At 52.1% G+C, this 23,197-nt stretch overlaps 2 protein-coding genes across 3 annotated transcripts; one reads left to right on the forward strand and one right to left on the reverse strand.

Annotated features, from left to right (window-relative positions):
• Positions 1-478: 478 nt before the first annotated feature.
• Positions 479-4,850, forward strand: Nkiras2 (NFKB inhibitor interacting Ras like 2). Of its 2 annotated transcripts, XM_026790173.1 has the most exons (5): positions 494-590; positions 1,644-1,751; positions 2,425-2,498; positions 2,596-2,666; positions 3,192-3,246. In XM_026790173.1, exons 2-5 carry the CDS (start codon positions 1,658-1,660, stop codon positions 3,244-3,246), a joined length of 294 nt encoding a protein of 97 aa, XP_026645974.1. In that variant the 5' UTR covers positions 494-590; positions 1,644-1,657. The 2 variants fall into 2 exon arrangements, with proteins under 2 accessions (XP_005369076.1, XP_026645974.1); XM_005369019.3 differs by having other exon boundaries at positions 479-590; positions 2,425-2,666; positions 3,192-4,850.
• Positions 4,851-5,617: 767 nt separating this feature from the next.
• Positions 5,618-19,001, reverse strand: LOC101995626 (transmembrane protein C17orf113). The gene is given in 17 exon segments (XM_026790180.1): positions 5,618-6,168; positions 6,655-6,765; positions 7,012-7,208; positions 7,610-7,906; positions 9,378-9,543; positions 11,289-11,399; positions 13,957-14,166; positions 15,641-15,736; positions 15,738-15,767; positions 15,769-15,823; positions 15,825-15,850; positions 15,852-15,957; positions 15,990-16,479; positions 16,482-17,054; positions 18,499-18,549; positions 18,552-18,791; positions 18,794-19,001. Coding segments are annotated over 17 exon segments (3,204 nt in total). The 3' UTR covers positions 5,618-5,931.
• Positions 19,002-23,197: the final 4,196 nt, after the last annotated feature.

Below are 23,197 nucleotides of genomic sequence, written 5' to 3' on the forward strand. Positions count from 1 at the left end.
AAAAAAAAAAAAAAATTTTCAGGTTTAGCCAGGTGTGGTGGCACACGTCTTTAGTCTCAGTTCTTGAGATCTTGAGAGGCAGAAACAGAAAGGGATATCTGTGAGTTCGAGGCCAGCCTGGTCTATAGCATGAATTCTAGGACAGTCAGGGCTACATAGAGAAATTTTGTTTAAAAAAAAAATTCCAGGTTCAAAGAGCACTTGCTTGGTATATGAAAGACCCTGGGTTCCATTCATGGCACTTCCAAGAAAAGAAAAAAGCTTGTTGAATAGATGATAGAATTAATGACGGATTATTGTCCTCTAGAGAGAGAACGTTTCGGTCGGTATCAGAACCTGGAAGCATCAGTTTGGAAGCCAACAGTAAATTCTGGCCAGCATTCCCCCGCCGGCCTCTGGGGGCGCTGTGGAAACAGCGCTCACTTTGCGCTGCCGGAAGTTGTCTTGAAGGCCGGCCGTTGGGGGGCGGGGCTCCAGAGCAAGTACTTCCACCCAGAGGGAGAGGGGCGTCCTTACCGTCGAACTGCCCCTCCCATGGTCCTGCCCACTCCGGGGGGCACCTCAGCTGGAGTGCTGCGGGAACCCCGGAGGTATGGAGCTGAGAGACGGGGTCGGATCGGCCTCTGCCCCTGATTCACTTTGGTTGTCCTGTCTCTGCCTCCGGATAGTTTCTGAGGGGTGCCCTTCAGGGGAAGTCTGTGGCGGGGGCCCCTGGCAGCCTCTGAGACCATGGGGTGGAGATCGGCGTCAGGAGAATCTCCTAGAGAGGTTTCTGCTTGCGACCCCTTTGGGGCAGGATCTCTACTTTCTGAGGGAGAGGGAAGGGAGATCACTGGCGCTTCCCAGGAGCCTGTGTTTGGAAGTTTCTCGATAGGAGACCACTCTCTGGAGTCTCTTCAGAGAGTTTTTAAGTCTGAGCTTTCTCTCGGTGCCTGTCAGTCCAGGGGCCGTAAAAGTCCCTTTCTGAAGCGGCTTTGATTCCATCACTTCTTGTCTGATGTGTGTGGGTTGTTTTTTGTTTGTTTGTTTGTTTGTTTGTTTTTCTCCCATGGATTTGACTCGGGATGGTTAGGCAGAATTTGTTCTCAGTCACTCAGGAAAGCAAGTTATTCTATTTGCACATTCTCTCCAAGAAGATGACTTAAGACGAATCTTAATCCGTGCTTCTTTCTTCATGGGGATCATGGTTCAAGTGAGAAAACAGCCTGGTGTGCACATGCCTGTACTCCCAACACTTGAGAGGGAGAGGCCAGAGGATCAGCTGTGAGCCAGCTTCGGCTACACGAGATCCTATCTCCTCAGAACAAAACACAAACAAACAAACAGAACCCAGCAAAAGAGCAAGAGCGCTTTTGAAACTCCCTTCAGTAATTGGTGCCCTATACATCCCATGCACTGGGAAGAACCTGGCCAGCTTTTTGTAAACCACTTCCTGGGCCTTTCCCTTTGTGGTGCCATTAATCCCACACCTGCTGTGTGCCAAATCCTGGCCTCTCCTGGGACAAGTAGGTTAATTACAGAACAGTGGACTGCTCAGTAGGGCATGGAAATACATCGGGGTGCTGCTGAACCCCTGGCGCTTCCCCAGTCTGCTATCTAGCTGCCTTCCATCTTCCCTTACCACACTCCTTCTGTTCTTGAAGGTTGAACGCTAAGCATGGGGAAGAGCTGCAAGGTGGTCGTGTGTGGCCAGGCATCTGTGGGCAAAACTTCAATTCTTGAGCAACTCCTGTACGGGAACCATGTCGTGGGTGAGTGTTGCTGGGGCTGGTGGGTTGGTGGGAGATGTTGAATTTGGTGGGATCTGGTCACACGAACACAAAGGCTGAAAAGGACACCAGCTGCTTTTATACCCTCAAAACTGGGGCTGCGGGCATGGCTGACGGAGTACTGGTTTGAACCCCAGCAATGGAGGAAAAAGGAAAACATGGTACTCCCCAGGTCCACATCATTGAATAACTCTAGAAGGGAGAAACCCAAAACCAAGCTAGAAAAGGCCCCACAGGGCGCTTCTGTTTGGGAGTGTGCATTCCTAATGTGCCTGCACGCCCCTGTGTGTGCACGTGGTGCATCGGTCAGAGGTGGGTGGGCGGTGTCTGCTCCCCACACTCTCCACTTTGTTGTCAGTGTCATCATCTCTGAGATGGCCTTACCGCACTGACCAGGCTGGCCTGGGTCTCGCAGAGAACCGCCTGCCTCTGCCCCTGCCCTCCAAGAGCTTTGATTCAAGGTGTGTGGTGCTGCACCCAGTTTTGCTTTGTGTGATGGTGACATGACACTTATTCCCCAAGTCATCCCCGCCTCGCTCTCTCTCTCAAGCGTGGCCTCTCCAGAGCCCTCACTTTCCTCATTCTCACTGCGATGTCCACCTCTCTCACACGTCCCATCTCCCTTGGCTCTTAGTCAAGTCTCATTTTCACCCAGGTTCTGAGATGATTGAGACCCAGGAAGACATCTATGTGGGCTCCATTGAGACAGACCGAGGGGTGAGGGAGCAGGTGCGTTTCTATGACACTCGGGGTCTCCGGGATGGGGCCGAGTTGCCCAGGCACTGCTTCTCCTGCACTGATGGCTACGTCCTGGTCTACAGCACAGACAGCCGAGAGTCGTTTCAGCGCGTCGAGCTGCTCAAGAAGGAAATCGACAAGTCCAAGGACAAGAAGGAGGTACGTGTCCTGGATTTCTTGAGAGCCCAGTGGTAGGAGGGCGTGGGTACTTGGTAGGCTTTGGGGACGATTCCAATTGTGCTTATTTGCCAAGGGGTAGTCTAGGAGCTAGAAGACCATGAAGGTCATTGGAGGTCTTCGTCCCACACAAGAGGTGGCCAGGACAGTATAAACACTTTTCTGTGGTTTAATAGGATCAGTTTTAACACATGAAGCTCCCCCGAATCTTTCTTCCCTGTGGCTCCATGCCCTTGCCAGTCCTCCAAAATTCTATAAGCTGTTGGCCTCTGGGAACTGCATCTTCCCCAGCTGTTGGTCAGAAACAGCTGACTGCTACTCCTGAGCCTGAACCACTGTCTATATATATATATACACAGTGGCTGTCCTGGAACTCACTCTAAAGACCAGGCTGTCCTTGAACTCACAGCGATCATTGGCCTGCCTCTGCCTCCCTAATGCTAGGATTAAAGGCCTGCACCACCACTACCCAGCTAGCCTCTATCTACTTTTGTCTCTCTTCTTCAGGTCACCATCGTGGTCCTTGGCAACAAGTGTGACCTGCAAGAGCAACGTCGTGTAGACACTGATATGGCCCAGCACTGGGCCAAGTCAGAGAAGGTGAAACTATGGGAGGTGTCAGTGGCTGACCGCCGCTCCCTCCTGGAGCCTTTCATCTACCTGGCCAGCAAGATGACCCAGCCCCAGAGCAAGTCTGCCTTCCCCCTCAGCCGCAAGAACAAGGGCAGCGGCTCCTTGGATGGCTGAAGGGCTGCCCTTCTTTCTTCACCTTTCCAACCCCGTTCCAGGATGGGTTGAGGGCACAAGTGTGCATAAGCAAGCTGTTCTTCCAATCAGTAAGGGAATAATCTTCTAGGCCAGGAAGCTGGGCTGGCCCAGGCCAATGCCACTTTTGTCCCCTCTTAACTCCAAGAAGTGCAAGTGAACTTGATTGCTGGCCGGCCCAGGCCAATGCCACTTTTGTCCCCTCTGAACTCCAAGAAGTGCAAGTGAACTTGATTGCTGGCCCTCCCCTTGACCCTTCCATGATAGTCCCCACCCCACGCCCAGCTCACATCCCATTGTCTCCACTGTTACCTGGACACTTATGGTACATAGTGTCCCTTCCATCTGCCTGGGGCAGGAAGCAGGGCTGTCATGCCAAAGTGCCCAGTCCATGGTCTGGCTCCTATCAGGGATTCCAACTCTCTAAATTTCCTGCCAGTAATACAGCACCAGCCTGGGCTCGGCAAAGTGACCAGGTAGTGTGAGCACACTGTCATATATGCTGGCTTAGAGTTGGCTCCTGTCTCTCACTCTGACCTTTCCCTTGGCCTGTTCAAGGCTGGAAAAAGCCAGGCTCCTGGGAGTGGTGTTTTCTGTTTGACCTCTACTCCTCGTCCAGCTCTTTTACTTCCTCTTCCTGCTCTGGGAGCAGAGGCCTCATTGGTTGAGGTAGTGTGGAATGATGACTGGGCTGTCAGTCATCCTGTGGCCTAGGAAGGCCATTCTTCTCTGGGCTTCAGTTTTCTCATCTGTGAGGCGACAGGAGCTCGGATGATCACTTAGAGCCTTGGCAGCTCTGTGACTTTCTAAAGCTGGTGGCTTGGGCCTCCTGTGTCTGCCCCTGCTTCACCCTCTTCAAGGTGCTACACCAACCAGCCCTGGAGGCTGGACACGCCTCTTGTAACCACCAGGGGGCAGGAGTGCACTCTGCTCAGTGGCGCAAGCAGCACAGTCCCTGGACCTGCCCATCGGGCTAGTGTCCATCCCTCCTGGTTGTTTTTGGCTAGTAGCTGGACTTATATTTATATTCTCTGTATTTATATGCCTGCTACCCTGGTGAAGGTGGGATAAGCCGCTCCTCCAGTCCTTCCTTCTTACCTCAGATGCCTGAACAGAACCAGGCAAACCAGTAGCAGCTTCCTAGGAGCTGACAGGCCTTGTGTGCAGGGCTTGTGCTATCTATCAAGTGAGCTTATAACCCACAACTTCTGGTGCCCACCTAGCTTGTGATGTGCACACCTCACGTGAGTCAGACACTACAGCCAGGCCACCTCCTGCACCACCCCTTCTCCCCAGGGCTGGCCAAGGAGCGTCAGGGCATCTCCAGGCTCAGGCTTGAAGTTCATTTATTAATGTGTTGGACACAATAAAACCACAACTGCTGTTATCAAAAAGTTTCCCTCCCCCGAACCCTTTTCTTGTCCCATTGGAAATAGCTTTCCAAAAAAAAAAAAAAAGATACAGGTAGATACTGGCGAAGTCCCATAGTGAGTGGGGTAGTGGCACTGGCTTTGGCAACATGAAGGTGGATCTTGAGGGCATAAAGGACTGTGTACCAGCCCCGAGCTCCACAGTTGGAGAGACTGGACCCCAGTCCGGAGTGGAGAATCCCTAGACTAAGGGAGACCCAGAGCCTTCCTTAGAGGGGGGGCTCCAGCAGAACCACCGAAAGGTTAAGAAGGACCAGTGTGGTAAGACAGGTCACTTCCGCTAGAGCCAGGGCCACTTGAGGCAGAGGCAGGTGGATCTCTCGAGTTTGCCAGCCTGGTCTACAGAGTTCCAGACCAGCCGGGGCTACACAGTCAGGTCCAGCCTGACACTTCTCTCACCTAGCCTCACCCCTACAGAGGAGCTGGAGCTTCCTCTCAACTCTGCCCCATTTTCACAGCACCCTCCTTTGAAGGACTTTGGGGGCCTCTTTTCTCCAGACTCCTTTGCCATACCCCATGGTCAAATTCTGGTTTTATTTTTGTTTTGAGACAGTATCTAGCTATATGGCCCAAACTGACTGAACTCATGATCCAGATGCCAGGATTATAGGCATGCATCACCCCACCTGCCTACCCCATGGTAAGCACGGCTGTTAGGTTCCCACCCACACCCCTGTGACACCCTAGCTCCAGTGGCTGTTCAGAGGGCCCTAGAACATGGCAGGAGAGGCTGGCTTGTGGAGGCTGAGATGTGGAGTCTGCACTGTGTAAGTCTGGTTGGGGTTGGGGTATGAGAGCACCATGTGGCTGGGGCTGTGATTTTGCATAGATCTTTGGGATTTGTGGAGCCGTAGATGCAGGAAGCCCAGGACTAGCCCAGGAAAGGAGGATAGTGATGGTCGTCAGGCCCAGGGGACTGGAAAAAACCCCAGTCTGAGTGAGAAGCAGCTACCCCTGGTTGGGTGGGAACCCAGAAACTGCAAAAGGCAGTCTCTGGGATGTGGAGACAAGTGCCTGCCAGGAAGAGATAGGATGTGGCCATCCTGGGACCACTAATAGGGAGCGAAAAGTATGGGCCCTGCAGCAGTGCGGACAGCTCCCGCTGGGGTACGGAACAGAGCTGGGCCCAGGACAGGAGCTGGGAAGAGGGTAGCCGCTGCTGTTGTGGCAGGCCGGAGGGCCAGGGGCCCCGGCAGGGCACAGATGGCAGCAGCTGTGGTGGGCAGCGGACTGGGCAGGAAGCGGGCTGCCAGTGTCTTGGTGAGTTGCTTCTGCAAGGCCAATTTAGACTACAAAAAAAAAAAACAAAAAAAAACACACACAGAGAAATGGACAGGGTCTCCAATACCAGAGAAGCCCACCCCCTCCCTGGGCTACATCCAGGAGCTTTTTTGCCTCAGGGACATGACTTTTGGAGTTCCAAGTCTAACCGCCTCCTTCCCACCCCCAAACGGCCATTCCAGAGGGCTTGTTATGCCACCTGTCTTCCTGCCCAGCAGATGGACAACCTCAGGACAGGCAGAGCCAGGACACTGGGAGGGGGAGGAAGAGATGGTCCCTAGAATAAGCACATCCACCCCTGGCTTTTGCCTCTCATATTATGGTCGTAGCCCACCCCACCCACTGGAAATTCCTGTGGTCATAGCCCAACCCCAACCCTAACCCTGTTCCTGCCCAGGTAGCTGCAGTGCCAACACCTTCCTGCCACACCCCAAGTCTTTCAACTGGCCCTTCCTCCCACTTCCCCTAGTGGACCATTGCCTAGAGACAGGTACCTTGAGGGCACTCACAGCCAAAGCTGCCTGTTTCTGCAGTTTGCTGTGCTGGCTGGAGGGCTTGGGGGACTTCCCGGCCAGGCGGTCTTTGTGTCTCCGGCTGTTCATGTGCTGATAGACAGACAGACAGACAGACAGACAGGATGGGGGTGAGATGAGGAAGGCCACAGAACCCAAAATTATTCTGTTGTCCAGATTATTAGTGTTCCTCTACCCACAGATCAGCACACACGATGGGTTCTCTTGATGGGGCAGCCCTAGGCAACCAGCTTGCCCTGCCACATCCATCCATGAGTGTGCATCAACTCTTCGTCCCTTGCTCTGATGCCCACCCAACCCTGGCCTTCCTTCTCCTACCTGCTTGAGTTGGGTCTCTGAATTGACCTGGAGCTGACAGAGAGCACACTGGAAGGGAGGGCTAGGTCCCTGCTGGCCCCCACGATTTCCTAGCACTCTCTTTGTCTTATGTCCAGCCCCTCCCTGAGACACAGAACGGCCCCGGCCCCTCCGGGGAGCCCCTTGGTGGCCTTCCACCATCCATCGGTGCTTGGCTCCTGGAAGGAAAGACAACAAGTCTGTCAGTAGGGAAAGGAGACCACAGCACCAAACTAGGTTAGCTGGTTGTCCCTCGCAAACCTTGCTCTACATATAATGCCCCCCCCAAACCACGTGGGCTTCCCTTCCCAGCATCTCTGGTTTGTCTGTGGCTTCCTGTGGACATCTCCAAGGAAGAAGGCCTTATAGGCATCTGAGCTAAAGTCCCTTCCTTTTGTGTTGATCTAAGGAGAATGGAGCTGGGTAGTCCTTAGCAATCTTCAGTTCTGGTTGCTGAGACTTCTCTTCCTGATGTCCCCTCCCTTGGGATCAAGGGACCCAGAAATGTTACTGTGTAGTAACAGTGGGTAGGATTCCTGTCACCCAGTCATGGATGCCATGGGTCCTGGGAAGCACTGACCTGTGTTGTGAGCCTGAAGCTGTGAGGCTGAGTTTACTGTCACTTTACAAGTCGGGCAGTAGAGGCACCCCTTTTCGCTTCTGCCTTCCCCATTCACCCCACTCCCCACAGCCACTTCTGCTGGCTCAGGCCCTGCTGCTTCCGTGCCAGGATCCGGGGAGCAGGGTGGGCAGGAAGAGGAAGAAGAGGAAGAGGAAGCAGCGGCATCCAAGGGGTCTGAGTGGGCCGGCTCTCTGACTGATGTGTCTGAGGTCGGAGGTAGCTGAAGTGAAGGGCCGTGAGGAGGAGATGCAGAATCTGCAAGGAGATGGGACATACGGGGAGAGTCCAGCCCCCGAGGCTCAGCACCACGGTGGAGATGGTGCGGGAGGGTGGGAGGCTCCCTGCCGGAAGGAACGCTAGCACTGAATTCTAGGCTCACCTCGCCACCACCTCTCTAGGCAAACGTGGGCCTCCGTTTCCCCATATAAAAATCATCAAACCGGAAGGAGCAGGATGCCCTGGCATTCTAGCGCCTCAGTATTAAGTAAGCAGAAGTCACCAGAAAGTGTGCTAGAGGTTTATAAACTATCACTCATAATAGTATCAACCTGAAGATTGTGAGTCCATCACACAGGAGAATGGTGGTATATACATGCAGTCCAGTAACACAGCAGTGAAAACGAAGAGCTACTACATGTAAACTCATGCACAAATTGGTGTTGGCATTTTTTTTGGTTTTGTTTTTGCTTGGTCAGGTCTCATGCATCTCAGGCTGGTCATGAATTTGTTTGTTTTTATTTGGTCAGGTCTCATGTATCTCAGGCTGGTCACGAACTCACTATATAGCTGAGGATACCCTTGAACTTCTAATCCTCCTGCCTTCACCTCCCGAGTACTATGATCATGGATTTGTGCCACTATGCCTGGTTTAATGTTGGTGCTGGGATCAAACCCAGGATTTCCCATGTGGTATGTAAACACTCTACCCACTGAGCTACACAGCCAGCCCCCTGTCCTTTATTTTCTGAGACAGGGTCTTATGCAACCTAAGCTAGCCTTGAACTCAATGCACAGCCCAGCAGACCCAGAACTCTCCTTCTTTGGTCTATAAGGAGTGTGGAGGACAGTGGTGCCCATCAGCCGAGAAATGAGGGCTTCTCCCTCTGGCACCCAGGGAAAAAAAAAACAAACAACAAACGTATCCATATTTGATTGCAGACTGCTGAGCTCTGGATTGTGGAGAACATATGCTCCTACTGTTTTGGCCACCTACTTCGTAGCCATTTGTTCTGCCAGACTTAGGGAACTAACACAGATAATAGTTGGGAAGGATCCTAGTTCAGGCTAAGAGTGCTTGGCAATTTGTAATCTGGTCCAGATTGTGCCTAAGGAATGTCAGGGAACAGTAGGTGTCTGCCCGTACACGGGTATAAACAGAATATTTTCCCAGCCAGAAAGATGGTGAAAGGCTGGAGAGATGGCTCAGCAGTCAGAAGAGCAACTCTTGCAGCAGCTGGAATTTGATCCCTAGCACCCACGCGAGGCCCCTCACAACCACTTGTACTCCAGCTCCAGGGGATCTTATACCCTCTTTTGGCTTCTATGGTTCATGGGCACCCACACATACAGACACACATGCATGCACACACACAAAGAAAAACAACACAGCAACAACAGCAAAGACAGCCCAAGTTTTACGAAAGAGAAAGAAGGATGGTGACGAGCCAGTCACGTAAGCCACTGTCAGAAGCTAGCCTCAATGTGGGGACTTGGGTTCAGGACTGACCTTTGCTCTGCGGGCTTCCGGGGCCTCCACTGGCTGGAGGTGAGGCTGAAGATGCCACTGTCCCATTTGGGGTCAGGTTTCGAGGTCTCTGCTTGCTCTTGGCAGCCTCGACAGCCTTGAGTTTTCTGGCATGTCTGTGACCCTTGTAATGAGCTTCAGCCTGGTTCTGGAAAAGGGAGGGGAGGTCACATGCCTCGTTCGGGAATGAGGTTAAACAGAGGGATATGGGGCTAAAGGGGCACAAAGCTTGGGCACAACAAGTGAAGTCAGTGTCACAGTCGTTACCACATGCATCTGGTCCGGAGGTTTACCGAGTGTGTCCTCACAGGTGCTCCAGTGCAGGCAGCCTCTGCCTTGTAAGCTATGCTTCTTTAGATCGGTCACAGCACCTCACTGAACTTTCTCACCCGGTGTGTGTGTGTGTGTGTGTGTGTGTGTGTGTGTGTGTGTGTGTGTTCTGAACTGGGAATTGAACACAAAGTCTCATGGGTCCTAGGCAATGCCCTCCACCCTCCACTAGGCCACATCTCTGGCCCTGTTTGCTTCTACTGTGTGTTCCCACGTCCAGAAGGGTTGAGCCCAGAGACGTTCACCAAGTGATTCCCTTAGTGTCTGCCTATATATACAGAATATTCTGGAAGTGAACTATTTATTGTGTGGTTCAGGCTGGCTTTAACTCACAATCCTTCTGCCTCAGTCTCCCAAGCACTGGCATCACAGGTGTGTACCACTGTGTCCGGCTTTAAGCTTTAAGTTAAATGGGATATGAACTGCTAGTCTAGTTTATAAAGTCGGGGCTCCTGAATGTTAAGGGGTACACATATGGAAAGCACAACAGTACTCATATTTTGGGCTTAGGTACTCCAAAAACATTCATTCCTTTGATATTTTTTGAAATTGAACATTTGCAATTGGCCCAGCCATTCTGTCAGGGCCAAGGTATGGAGACATGTTCCTTCCAGCGACTCTTTTTGCCTATTTTTTATGAAATGATGTGACCTAAGCATCTAGAGAAAAACCACAGCTGGACTATTGGCACCCTCTCTACTTCACTAAGAGTCTCTACTTGTGGCTTCTCAACTCCTGTCTCCCAAAGGTGGGAAAGACAAGCCTCCACCGCCCTTCCTTGAACTCTTTGACTACAGTCCACAGTGGTTTTGACAACTAACCCAAGTCCCACAGTAAAGATCCTCCTCCCCCCCAGGATAGGCTATGGGAGGAGTATGCAGACCTCAGGGTCAGCCAGGACTGGGTTCAAATCCTAGCAATTTCCCAGTTGTGTCTTCAGGCAAACTATTTATCCACTCTGAGACTGTGTCCTCCTCAGAAAAGTAGAGATAGTAATTGTGCCTCCGTACCTCTCACAGAGGCATCATGGGAGTCCATTAAGAGGACGAAGTATAGTCATGTACATCTTTAATCCCAGCACTAGGGAGGCAGAGGCGGGTGGATCTCTATGAGTATGAGGCCAACCTGGTCTACAGAGCGAGTTCCAGGACAGCCACACAGTGAGGCTGTCTTAACAAAAACAAAACTCACTTACGCTGGGTATGGTGGTGTGCACCTTTCAATCCCAGCAGGGAGGCAGTGGCAGGTGGGTCTCGTGAGTTCAAGGCCAGCCTGGTTTCTATAGTAAGTTCCACCACCTCCCCACAAAAGACACTGGGGAGAATACATGCTATAAACATCTCAGGTCAAGACAAGAAACTCACACTATGGCCCCTGGGACATCCAAAAGGTGGGTGCAAAGCAGAGGGGAGATAAATGGCATCCCAGTAGGCTACATGTGGGCAGGAGGGGTCTGAGAAAGGGAGGAGTCAGCAGAGGGTGGGGCATCAGAGCACAGCCCCTCTCCAGCAGCCCAAAGAGACCCAGCTCCCTCCAACCTCCATTTCCATGACTCCCTCTCACCGCTGAGTTGAACCTCAGGTGACAGATGTTACAGGAGATGAACAGCTTCTTCTTCAGAGGGGAGGGGACCCCAAATGTGTGACTGATGACAGCTTTCTGGACTGGGTCCATCTGTGAGGGAGAACAGAAGGGCAAGTTCCTCCTTCATGCTCTGGAATGGTGCAGTTCCAAATGTGCTCAGTCTACCAGACCTTTCCTGCCCTGTGGCTGTACCTTTGTCTGGGTACAGACCAGATCTGTCAGGCAGCAAGGGGGATGGCCCAGGGTGACCTGAATGCCTAGAGCCATGGCCTGACTCTCACGAGATCACCTTGACGTCTCTTGCTGCCCTTCTGGTCTTAGTTTTTGGGTTTTGGTTTCTCTTTTTAAAGGGGCACAGCATTGGGACAAAGAGTGATCACAGACTATAACAGGGAAGGGACAAGGATTCTTTTGGTGGGATTTCTTTCATTCCAACCCAGTTTTTGTGTCTGAACCTGATGGTGGAGGCAAGAAACCCTACCTCACTAGCTCTGCCACTGTCCCAGAGTCTGATGTCTGCTAAGGAGGATGACAGTCATGGCCAGGGAGGTGAGTGGCCAAGCAGGACAGCACAGGGAGGCCTGAGGCCCCCCAAGTAGCAGGATTGTCCTTTTGGAATATGAACTTGAGTGTTTTCTTATTTTTCGTAACTGTAAATTTTGAACATTCTTTCTTGTTTGTTCTCTTTCTCATTTATTTGTTTGTTTGTTTGTGGCATGGCTAATCTAGCTCAGGCTTTGGACGCCCTGTCTTCCTGCCTCTGCTTCCAAGTGTTGGGATTATAGATATGCGACATCATGCAATTTTCTTTCTTTCTTTCGTGTTTTCCTTTTGAGATAGAGTCTCAAGTAGTCTAGGCTGGTCTTGAACTCACTTTGTAGCTGAGATGACCTTAAAATAGTCCCTCCTGCCTTTACCTCCCGAGTGCTGGGATTAAAGGCCTATGCTACCTGATTTGTGTGGTGCTGAGAATCAAGCTCAGAGCTTTGCGCCTGCCAGGCAAGCACTCTACCAGCTGAGCTATGTTCCAAGCCGCCTCAACATCTCGGTTTCTATGTCTTTTCTCAGGGGCCTTAGTTTGGGGGGGGTTGTTTTATTTATTTTGTTTTTGAAACAGAGTCTCACAACATAGCTCAGGCTGGCCTTTAACTCGCTGGTGTAGCCCAGGTTGTTCCTTCTGCCTTACTCTCCAGAGTGCTGGTATTAAAGGTAGTGCCACCATGCTGTGCTTTAGGGGCTTGGGTTGTTGGATTCAAACCAGAAGGTGTCTTGGTTAGTCAAAAAGAACTTTCCAAACCTTCCCACAGGAAGAAACCAGAGGCAGAGGGGAAAACATGCTCTAGCGACTGCTCTGAAAACAGAGGTTCCAGCTTGGACAGTGCCCAAGGTAGAGCAGACCCGGCATCAGGACCTTAGAGGGTGGTCTCGGCACCTGCCTTTGAGAGACTATGCCTTTGCACAGTGAACAGATCTGTAAGCAACAGTAGGGCCCCAAGTCCCTAGGCCCATGCCCGAGTGTCTCATACTTCTCAGGACCTCTGTTCAAACTTGGAGGTGACAAAAAGAGGGAGACTCCTCCAGGTTATTGGGAGGGCATGTGACAGTTTCCTGAGGATGGCATGGAGTTCATCCATGATTGCATCTGATTTTCAGAATTAAAAGGTGTCCTGCTTCTCAAACTTCATGGAGTACTCCTAACATTTGTCTTACACACCCGTACATGAGCGCATGCGTGTACACACACACCTGAGTGCATGCAGAGAAATACACAGATACCAAGCACATGAGTTTGAAGGCACTTACAGACTCACAGACAAACAGAAAGATGCTCTTAGACACATAGATACTATACAACCATGAATGGGCTCTCAGTCACCTAAAACACATACATGCCAAGCACATTAGAGAAGGTATAAAGATATCCAAACCTCTCAGATTCACAAGCCCACATATTACATACAATCACCTACACACACACACACAAAAGCCATCACAAACAATACACAAATTTGTACCCACCGATAACACACAGACCTCCAGAAACACAAACTCCAGCACAAAGATATTAGGTCTGGAGTGATAGCTCAGCAGTTCAAAGCACTTGCTTGTGCAATCGTGAGGACTGGAGTTCGAATCCCAGCACCCACACAGCCAACCAGGTGCCCTAGGAAATCTGTAATCACAGCTCCAATGGGGATAGAGGCAGGAGGATTGTTGGCGCTTAGCTGATCTTCAGCCTTGCTGAGAAAACAGGAGCTCCAGGTTCAGGGAGAGGTAATAGAGGACATGCAATGACCTCTTCTGGCTGCTGTGCATACACAGGCATGTGAACCCACACGTGTGAACATACAGTGACTCAAACCCATAATCACATAGAGAAATAATAAAATAACCTTTAACCCGAAAATCAAAGCCACAACCCAAGTGCACACAGACACACCTGGATACTCCCCCCCCAAAAAAAATCATCTCTGGACAGTTGTGATGGTAGGGTAGGAACGACATTGTCTTCATCTCTAGCCAAGAGACAGCTGGGTTCCGGGTCCTATTTGGCAGCACCTAGGGCCAGCTGAATAACCTTCCTTGTCCCCCTGTCCCTCCCCACACCCCGCCCGCATATGTCCCCACCCTTCTGCCCAGCACCTACCGTGCTGAAGTTGGGGAAGAGACTGAGCGGGGTGGTGCCATTGATGTGGAAGGCGAGCAAGTGCTTGAAGTCCAACGGGGTTTGCAGAGGCTGGGTGGGCAGGGTCAGGGAGGCCAGCAGGGGGCTGGGGGTGCTGGAGGCTGGGCCTGCTGCAGGAGGAAGAAGGGCAGGGTTAGAAATGAGAAGCCAGAGAGCTCTCTCCCACCTCTGCTGCCAGAATGAAAGGCTTTTACAGCCAGGACAGGAAGTCCTGGCTCCCTCTTTATAACTGCTCCAGCTGAACCAGAGTCACGGAGTCTACAGCTCAAGTGTCCTAGGCAGAAGAGCAACCCTCTTTCACAGACAGGGTCAGCACAGTGACCCAAATAGACACCCAAAGGAAGTTCAGGCAAGAGAGGGGTCAGAGGAGTCAGGGTTGATACACACAACCATGGTGCCAGTATGTCATACTTTATCCCAAAGCACCAAACTCAGGGAGTGTAGGGAAAGGCCAGCCCCCTCTCCTCTCACCGATTGTCCCCCCTCTCACTTCAGGCTCCACACCACTCATAGAAGGGATGAGAACAAACCCATGGCACGGGGCTGGAGAGATGGCGCAGTGGTTAAGAGCACTGGCCAGCCTACAGGACCTGGGTTTGATTCCCAGCACCCACATGGCAGCTCACAACTGTAACTTCAGTTCCAGCAGACCCAATGCCTGCTTCCGACCTCTGCAGACTCCGGGCACACACATGGCACCCATACACATATGCAGGCAAAGCACTCATACATACAAAATAAATCTAAGAACTCCCACAAATTTAAAAAGAAAGAAAGAAACCCACAGCATTCTGAAAGTTTGGGTCTCTAGTTCTGGTGAGACCCCAAATCAGTCCTCAGGATACCCAAGAACAACACTGGTTTTGCAGTCTTTGCTCTTAACAGTGTAAAGCAAAGGCAAAAAAGGGCTGGGAACCGACAAATCAAATTTTAAGGAAGGGAAGAAAAAAAAGAGATATCAATCCAAGTTATTGAAGACTTTCTTGAGCCCTGTAATTGCAAAACCAAAAGAAGTCCTTTTCAATTCTTGGGTGTTAACCCTCTGAAACATAAGACTGGCTTGTTTAGCATCTGTAGATGTATGCCTATAAACACAGTCGTGTACAGAAAAGACGGCAGACAGCAGATGGGGGGGGAGAGGGACGGAGGGTACCACTACCTCCCTGGAATCACTGTGCACTGGGCCTATTAGTCTGTGCACAGCTAGCACTGTGCTATGGTCAGAAACAAGCACTGTCCTCTGGTTTACAATCTCTTAGAAAAAGAGACACTGCAAAGCAAAGGGCGAGGAAATTCTCTGGAAGCCGTTGTTCACCTCTGTTTCCCCAGTTCCTAAAGCCCAACCTTCTTCCCTCCAACCAAAACTCAAGGGGAGGGTTCAAAGGAGGAGAAGCAAACTCTGAAAGGCCAGATGGAACTGGAACTGTCCAGGCCCTACCTAGCACCTCTACCACTTGCCCAGGTTCCTCTTCCCTCACTGGCCAGGGGTCTGGTTTGGTGAAGAGCAGGGGACAGAGTGGTTAGTAGGTCAGCTTGAGTGTAGTGTGTATGGGTAAAGTTGTATCTGCGATCCCTTCGATTTCCACCCTCTGCGGGCTAAGGGGAGGGGAGGCCACTCCGGAAGTCCCTCCCTCTGTCCATCTACTAAGTACTCTATAGCCAGTGCACAATCAAACTCATACAGCGAGGGCACATCCACCGCTATCTTCAGCAAGTGGCCGCCATGGCCTGCCTGGGGCCCTGCTCTGTCCCCACCACCGCGGCTTGTGGCTGCCTGCGGCCCACCCTATCCAGCAGCCCAGTGCACACGGGCAGCACCAAGGCTAGCTAGGGCTGCGAAGTCGGGAAAGATTTCCGTACAGCTCGGAATGCACACACGCCAGCTTGGCTCACAGGGCCCGTGGGCAGAGATGCCCGAGACTAGCCACCATGCCGTTGAAGAACACGAACTTGCCCAGCACACTGGTTCACCAGTGCCCAGCAGCAGTACCCACATAACGCCTTCATCGAGCGCATCCCATTCTTCCAGGTAGAGGCGGGACTCGAAGATTATTGCCAACACGGCCACTGCATCCAGCGAGCGACCAGGGAATAACAGCCCCCACGCGCGCCCATGGAGTCCAGAAAAAGTTTGCTGGAGGTGCTCCAATCCTCGCGACGAAGCCTCTCAATTGCCCAGCAACTCCACACCATGGTAGGTGCAGCTTTCGCCATCTGCCTGCCACTGGGCAGGCTCGGAGATTGCCAGTTTCTACAGGAAGCTTGGAGATAGGCCCCTGGGGACGGAGACGCACTGTGCTTGCTGCAAAATTAAGGCTGCTATCACCACTGGCTGCAGCAAGACCAGGTCCTGGTCTTCATGCTGCAGGACCAGGACAAGCTTCTGCATTGAAGGCAGAGCATAGAGCAGCGGGTGAAGGCTACGAAGATGAACTATGAACTGGCGCATGGCCAAAGCCAGGGCAGCAGTGGTCCAGGAGGCAGGACAGTGGCTCCCAAGGTGAGCACCAAGCAAAGCCAGGCCTCAGCCACTACTTCCACAACAGTCAACAGGGACGACCAATGTACTGGCCGAGGACCCGCCAAGTCAGTAGCTGCAAGGTCCAAGGCTGCGTGGAGCTCATGGACCACGTGGGAACTAGGGTCACCATGCGGACAGAACGAGGCTTCCAATACGCTCTCATACTCACTCAAATAGACAAGGGGTTTAGGGTTGGTTGGGCCAGGGAGACAGTGAAGATCCATGGGCAGTGGGCAAGTGACCCTGAGCTGTAGGCTGACACTCCCCAGTAGGTCACTGGGTGTCCAGGCCAGTTTGGGTGCAGATATGCCAAAAACCTGTAGGTTGTCCAGGAGTTGGCAAGTGATAACCTCACCCTCCTGGACCTCTACACTGCCCAAGAAAGTGGTAGCAGGATGGCCATCACATGGGGACACCAAAGTGGCAAACAGGGACAAAGCATGGGACTCGGCCCAGCCCCTGGTCTCTTCTAACACCAGCCTCTATGAGGATGCCTTCAGATGCTGATAAGCCTCTGTGTGCAAGACACTGGCAGCAGTCACCGGGGACAGCCCAGGGAGTAAAAAGGACGGAGTCAGGCTTGTCCTCCAGGCTGCAGGGGCAGCAATGTAAGGTTGTTGGATGAGTAAAAGGTTGGGGTCAGGCAGACTCTTCGCTGATTACGGATTGTGCTACCCTGGGCAAGTTTACCTGTCTGAGCTCCAGTTCTCTGGGCTCTCAGACCTGCCTGCCCTCATCTCCCTAAATGGCTACCGTAAGTTGTAAATCTTCGTTATTGCATTGATGAATATGAAGTGATTTATGAACCGTAAAGGAGGCTAAGAAGCATGGATTGTCGCTGCCTTGTTTTTCTGGTGGTCTCTGCAGGCTTGCCCCAGCCTGCTTTATTCCTGCAGGGAGGGCATGACTCTCCCTTTATTTGCTAGCTCAGGTGCTCACTAACAGACACAGTCACTAGCAATTCCTGGCCATCTCAAGGTGAGCACCCAAGCAAGGGTCCCAGCCCTGTGCTGTTCCGTCTCTGTAGAATGAATCCAATCTCCACCCCTAGCACAAGACTCACACGGTTGAACCTAGGATTCACAGCTACAGCTCTAGGGGCCACATGGGTGGTTTATAGCTTGAAGGGGGATCAGGGATAAAAGTGAGAAATGTCTGGAGAGTCCAGGTTCCGGACTATACACTGCCCTGGCCTGGAAGCAAGAAGACTTCCTTTCCCAGCGGATATCACAAAGCCCGACCTTTACCATCTCCTGATTTTTTTTTTTTTAATGTATTCTGGTCTGACCTCAAGTTCACTGTGTAGCTAAAGATGACCTTGAACTTCTGATCCTCCTGCCTTATTCTGGCAAGTGCTAGGATTTCAGGCATCTGCCACATCTATTTCTGAATTTTTTGTATTTATTTATTTGAGACAGAGTGTCTCTGTAGCTTTGGAACCTGTCCTGAAACTCACTTTGTAGACGAGGCTGGCCTCGAATTCACAGAGATCTACTTGTCTCTGCCTCCTAACTCCTGGGATTAAAGGTGTGTGCTACCACCACCCAGCTGGCTTGTTTTGTTCTTGAGACAGGGTTTCTCTTTATAACAGCCCTAGCTGTCTTAGAATTCACCTTGTAGACTAGGCTGGCCTTGAACTCACAGAGATCCTTCCTGCCTCTGCCTCCCAAGCACTGGGATTAAAGCCATGTGCCCCCACGCCCAGATGAATTTTTATCACCAGTTTACAACCTCTGTCCCAGGGAGTGGGCAGTGTGACTGCATTCACCCAATGACAGGTGCCAGGTCTGGCTTCTTCACGGTTGTATTCAAGGGGGCTGGCGCAGTGCCAGGCACGTAGGCAGCCGCTGGTGAAGGTTTGACATAGTGGAGGTATGAATGAAGTGTGTTGGTTCCTACCCAGGGGCCTGGCATGCTGGAGCTTTCCCGGGTGGCTCGATGCCTCCCTCCCCCTTGGTCCTCCCCTTACCTCTGGCTGCCACCCACCTGCATATCCCTCACCCTCCTGGGGCTGTAGTGTTCACCATGCTCTGGGCCTGACACAGGTTGAGCCTCTGCAGCTCGAGCAGGGCAGAACATGGGTCAACACGCACATCCTCTTTGGCCAGGTCGGCCTCCATCTTGATGGCCCCAGTGGCGGGAGTGGTTGTCAGGCTGGGATAGGTCCCTCTGCCTTCAGTAGGGCCTTCCAGAGTAGGCTGACCCTGACTGTCTGCCAGCGTCTGGTGGTGAGCTCCTGAGGTGACGTGATGCAGCAGGGCACGGTGCTGGAAGTGTCAGTGCCCACCGTGACGGCATTCCCAGCTTTGGCATGCTTGTTGCACACCAGGGCCTGGCGACACTCTAGAGGGAGGAGCGTCAGCTTCCGCTCACAGGCAGAGTCCAGTCAGGGAAACTCCTCCTTCCACCGCTCACTGAAGTTTTGCTTGTACTTCTTGTTGGAGTTGGAGGCCTCTCCAGTGGGCTTCTTCCCAGGGGGCACCATGGCTGCTCTCAGGGCAGAGGACCTAGGACCCCCTTAAACGCTCATGGTCCCCTGCTTCCCTTGCCCACACGGCAACTCCCTAGACAGAGAAGCTGGCAAGTGAGGGCCAACCCACCAAGCCAAGGGGGACCATCCATCCAACTTAGCCTGGAAAGTTTATTCCAGCTCTGCCATCGGAGACCGGAGATGAAAGAAGCAAGGGAGAGATGTTGGGGGTGGGGACAGAGACTACTCTGTCCACAAGGATGGAGAGTGTGGAGAGTTAGAGCCACAGTCGGAAGAGGTGAGGGAACCTATCTCCCTCTAAGGCCTCCCTCTATCCAGGACAAGGAAGGGACTGATTGGCTATAACTGCTGTAGCATCTCAGAACACAGTAGAGACTTTTTAGCCCAAACTGAATTCCAAAGACAGATGTGATTCTCGGGGCTCCTGAGTGTTTTGTAGCTGAGCCAGGGCTACAGCACAGACTGATTCCTAACCCACAGGATGTTGTCCTCAAAGTCCATAGACACCTGTATGATCAGAAGGAAGTCAATATGGAGCCAAGCATCCCAAGGCCATCTGCGTTTCCCTGGGACATCTGTCCCTACACGCACACACACAGGTACTGGCTCACACGTATGAATACTGGTGTATGGTCCTGGGAGAGGCAGCCCAGGAACAGGCAGCAGAGTGAGGACAGACTGTAGGTGGGCTGCAGACAGAATACAACCAGCTGGTTGCCTCTACCTTCCCATAGATGTGAGACCGAGATGCGTCTCTGAGATCAGGTCTTGTCCGGTTGGATCAGACATGCCAGCTGTACCTTGTAGAGATGTGATATTTGTCCTCTCCTGTGAAATAGCAGCACCAGCAGCAGTAGCAACTACAGCTTATCCAGTCAGTGGAAACTGAGCCAGTCTTCTCTCCTTGATTAGCTCTCCCATCACCCCTTGAGATCATCTCAGACAGCCCCTCCGCTACTCTGATCTCCATAGCTGGGCTGGCATCTGGTCCCCTGTCTGAGGCAATTCCCTCTGGGCAGGAATTCTTTGTGTATCGGCAACTGAATGTTTTCACCCAGGAAGTCCCGCCCTTTTCCATCACTGCCCCTGCTTGCTCCCTCCAGACCACCCCATCTGTTACTTCACATCATTTAGCTCCCTGTCTTCCTTCCCTCCTTTGTGTTCCCCAAGGGCAGGAAAGACAAACAGCTTCTCTTTTCTTTTTCTCTCTTTGAGACAGGGTCTCACGTGTAGACCAGGCTTGTCTCAAACACACTACAAAAAGGATGACTTTGAACAACTTATTCACCTACTTCTAGCCCCTGATTACAGGTGTGTCCACCACATCCAGCCCTATGCACACTGGAGCTCAAAACCAGGGGTCCCTGCATGTTAGGCAAGCACTCTACAAGCTTAGTACATCCCCAGGCCAATAACTTCTTCATGTGTGGACCCCAGATAGGGCAATAGCACCTGACTTCTAAACAAGTGTCACAAAAGCTTGAGAAAAAGAATTTTAAAAAGCAAGTTCTGTATGTGTGTATATGTGTATGTGTGTATGTGTGTGTGTGTGACCGTGTGTGTGTTTTTGCCCGTGCATGCACCTGCTCAAGCATACACGGGTAGCAGTTTGACCTTGGGCACTTGCTAGGGGGTTAAAATGGCCTCCTCCCTCATCTTTTCTTCCCAACAACCTGCAATTCCAACATTTTATTCTTCCCACCACCCACAAGATGTGAGAATGGGAGACAAATGCAAGACCAAGATCAGGTGATAGATCCTTCCCATAATTCCTAGAACCTGAGTGTCCCCACCCTATCCTGCAGCAAGATGAGCACATCAAAGTGAAAACACTAAGATCTTTTCAACCAAAGACTGTGTGTCGAACCTGGGAAGCTGAAGGCCAAACTGACACTGTCTAGACAGCTGTCCTTAGACCCCGGGGATGTTTCGTTAGAATTCAGGAACAGGAGAGCAGGCATCTTGTGGAAAAACATCACCCTGGCTGCCACTCAACAGAGAGGATCCAAGGAAACCACGTTTTGCAGTTGGGCCATAATTGGAAAAAATCGATGCCCACCCTGAGATCCGCAGGCACCCACACAGATAGCGCTAGACACAGATGCCAGGCCCAGAGGCACATACATCTCCCCACGGTAAAGCCATGTCCAACATACATGATGCTCATGCAGTGACGCACATGCCCTCAGGGACCCAGTGTGAGCCTGCACGTACACCCGGATGGGCATGCTCAACAGATCAATGGACACAGACCCTTAGAGGCATCTCTGGATCACCAGAAACCATAAGCATGAGCTGAGTGAGCGGCACACGCCTTGGCACAGAAAGCCGCAAACACCCTGAGATAGCTACCCAGGACAAGCACGTGCACACACGTCCTTAGAAAACCAGATGCATCTGACTCTCACGTGATCATGCGACCCAACAATCTCCTTCCCCTCTCATTTCACTCCCAGCCGCAGGGCAGAGGCAGAGACCTCCCAGAAGCACGCATATGTGCACATGCATGCACACACAAAAATAGCGATGGTATTTCTATTACACATAAAACAAAAACTCAGGAGGGGCTCAAGAGGCCCTCCACCTCCTTGGGAGTCTAGAAGCGGTTAGTGCTTCCTCGGGCAGGGAGAGGCATTTTCTCTGGTGGTATAGCCACGGGTAAGGCACCCACAGGCCTGTAAATAACCTCTCCTGTATGCATGCTCCAGCAAGCAACCTTAATGAAACTCATCGACTCGCCGAGAAAGAAAAGAACAACAGAACGTGGAAGTGGAAGGGGGGCAGGAGTGGACTAGAGAGGGATGGGGAAAGAACCAGCACACAGCAAGCATGAAAATGTCACGGTGAAACCCGTTAGGATGCAGAATAGATACGTGCTCATAATTTTTTTAACCTGCAAAGAAAAACGGAAATCCAGAGGAAGGGTCAAAGATGGGGAGGGGCTGATGAGTGGCAACGGAGGTGGAGGACAGATTGAACTGAGACCCAATGCTTGCCCATGCCACTCGCCAGCAGGATTCTAAGTACTGCCAGGCCAAGGGTTCCTCCTCACACTCACCAGAACCTTCTCTCTCACTTCCAGGATGTCTACAGTGTGCTGATGCTTCCTTCAGACGCTGACCTAGCTAGAGCAACTCCAAACCCAGGAGCTAGATAATACCACTATGCCCCCTTACACCCCCTGCCTCCAGATCTTTGTCCCTGGAGGAGCTTTCGAGGTTGAGACAGGATGGTGAGTTTAAATCCATCCTAGGCTACAGAGTAAGTTCAAACCCAGCCTGGACTGCAGCAGGAGTTTGTGGGAGCTGGGGTGGGCAGTCGGGGAGAGAAACGAAAACAAAAGACCAGGTAAGACCCTGTGTGGGGAGGCAGGTAGGGTGCAGGGACGCAGGTAAAGCAGGGTGGGAGGGCACTGGTCTGACCCTGGTGTCGAGGCTGCCTCTCAGCTAGGCGCTTCCTGCCCCATCTTGTCTTCTCTGTCTCTCTCCACAGAGGAGGTTACAGCTCTTTAGCCCCATCCAGTGCCTCCCCTCCCTTGGCCCTTAGAGGAGGGGAAGGGGAGATTTCCTATAAGGAGTCTTAGCTCAGGTTCCCACCACACATGTACCCGGATGCACAGCACCCTGAGTCTCAGGGCACACTCTCCAGCTGTCCCTCCTCTGCTTTATCCTTTGTCTCAGCCACAGTCCAGGCTAGTAGGACTGGGGTAAGGTCGGGAAGTCTACTGACCTTGCATCCCCAGCAGATAACCTCTGGGGGCCAACAGCAGCAGGGAAAAGGTGGGTGGGGAGGGGGAGATGACCTCCCTTTCCTGGAAGCCTCTGAGCCCAGTGCCCACACCCCAGCTCAGGTGACTTCAGCACTTACCCAAGAGCATTCTCAGCCTTTGGAGACACCACTGAGCAGCACGCAGGGCAGGAGCAAATGAAATCCAGCCAGAGTGACAGAGGGAAGGGGGATGTGAGGGACAGGAGGGGAGGACTTGAGGGAGGGACTCCCAGTTAGGCTGGAAAGCCCTGCTTTCCTTTGCCAGCAAAGGAGTGAACACTCCCTGGTTTCTGAGTCCCGACCGACTGTGGGGACTGAGCAGGGTGTGATCTTTGCCAGGCTGCAGGAGTGAGCGGGAGTGTGGAAACCTGGGACAGAGGAGACGGAGGAGTACAGTCTACTCAACCGCTCCTGTGCCCCAG

Source organism: Microtus ochrogaster, unplaced genomic scaffold (genome assembly GCF_000317375.1).
Source record: "Microtus ochrogaster isolate Prairie Vole_2 unplaced genomic scaffold, MicOch1.0 UNK44, whole genome shotgun sequence".
Classification (NCBI taxonomy): domain Eukaryota; kingdom Metazoa; phylum Chordata; class Mammalia; order Rodentia; family Cricetidae; genus Microtus; species Microtus ochrogaster.

Excerpts from the sequence above, each read along its gene's own strand:
- Nkiras2 (XM_005369019.3), top strand. The coding sequence starts at position 1,658 with ATGGGGAAGAGCTGCAAGGTGGTCGTGTGTGGCCAGGCATCTGTGGGC. Across the intron at positions 1,752-2,424 it reads GTACGGGAACCATGTCGTGG|GTTCTGAGATGATTGAGACC; the intron begins GTGAGTGTTGCT and ends ATTTTCACCCAG. Across the intron at positions 2,667-3,191 it reads AGTCCAAGGACAAGAAGGAG|GTCACCATCGTGGTCCTTGG; the intron begins GTACGTGTCCTG and ends TCTCTTCTTCAG.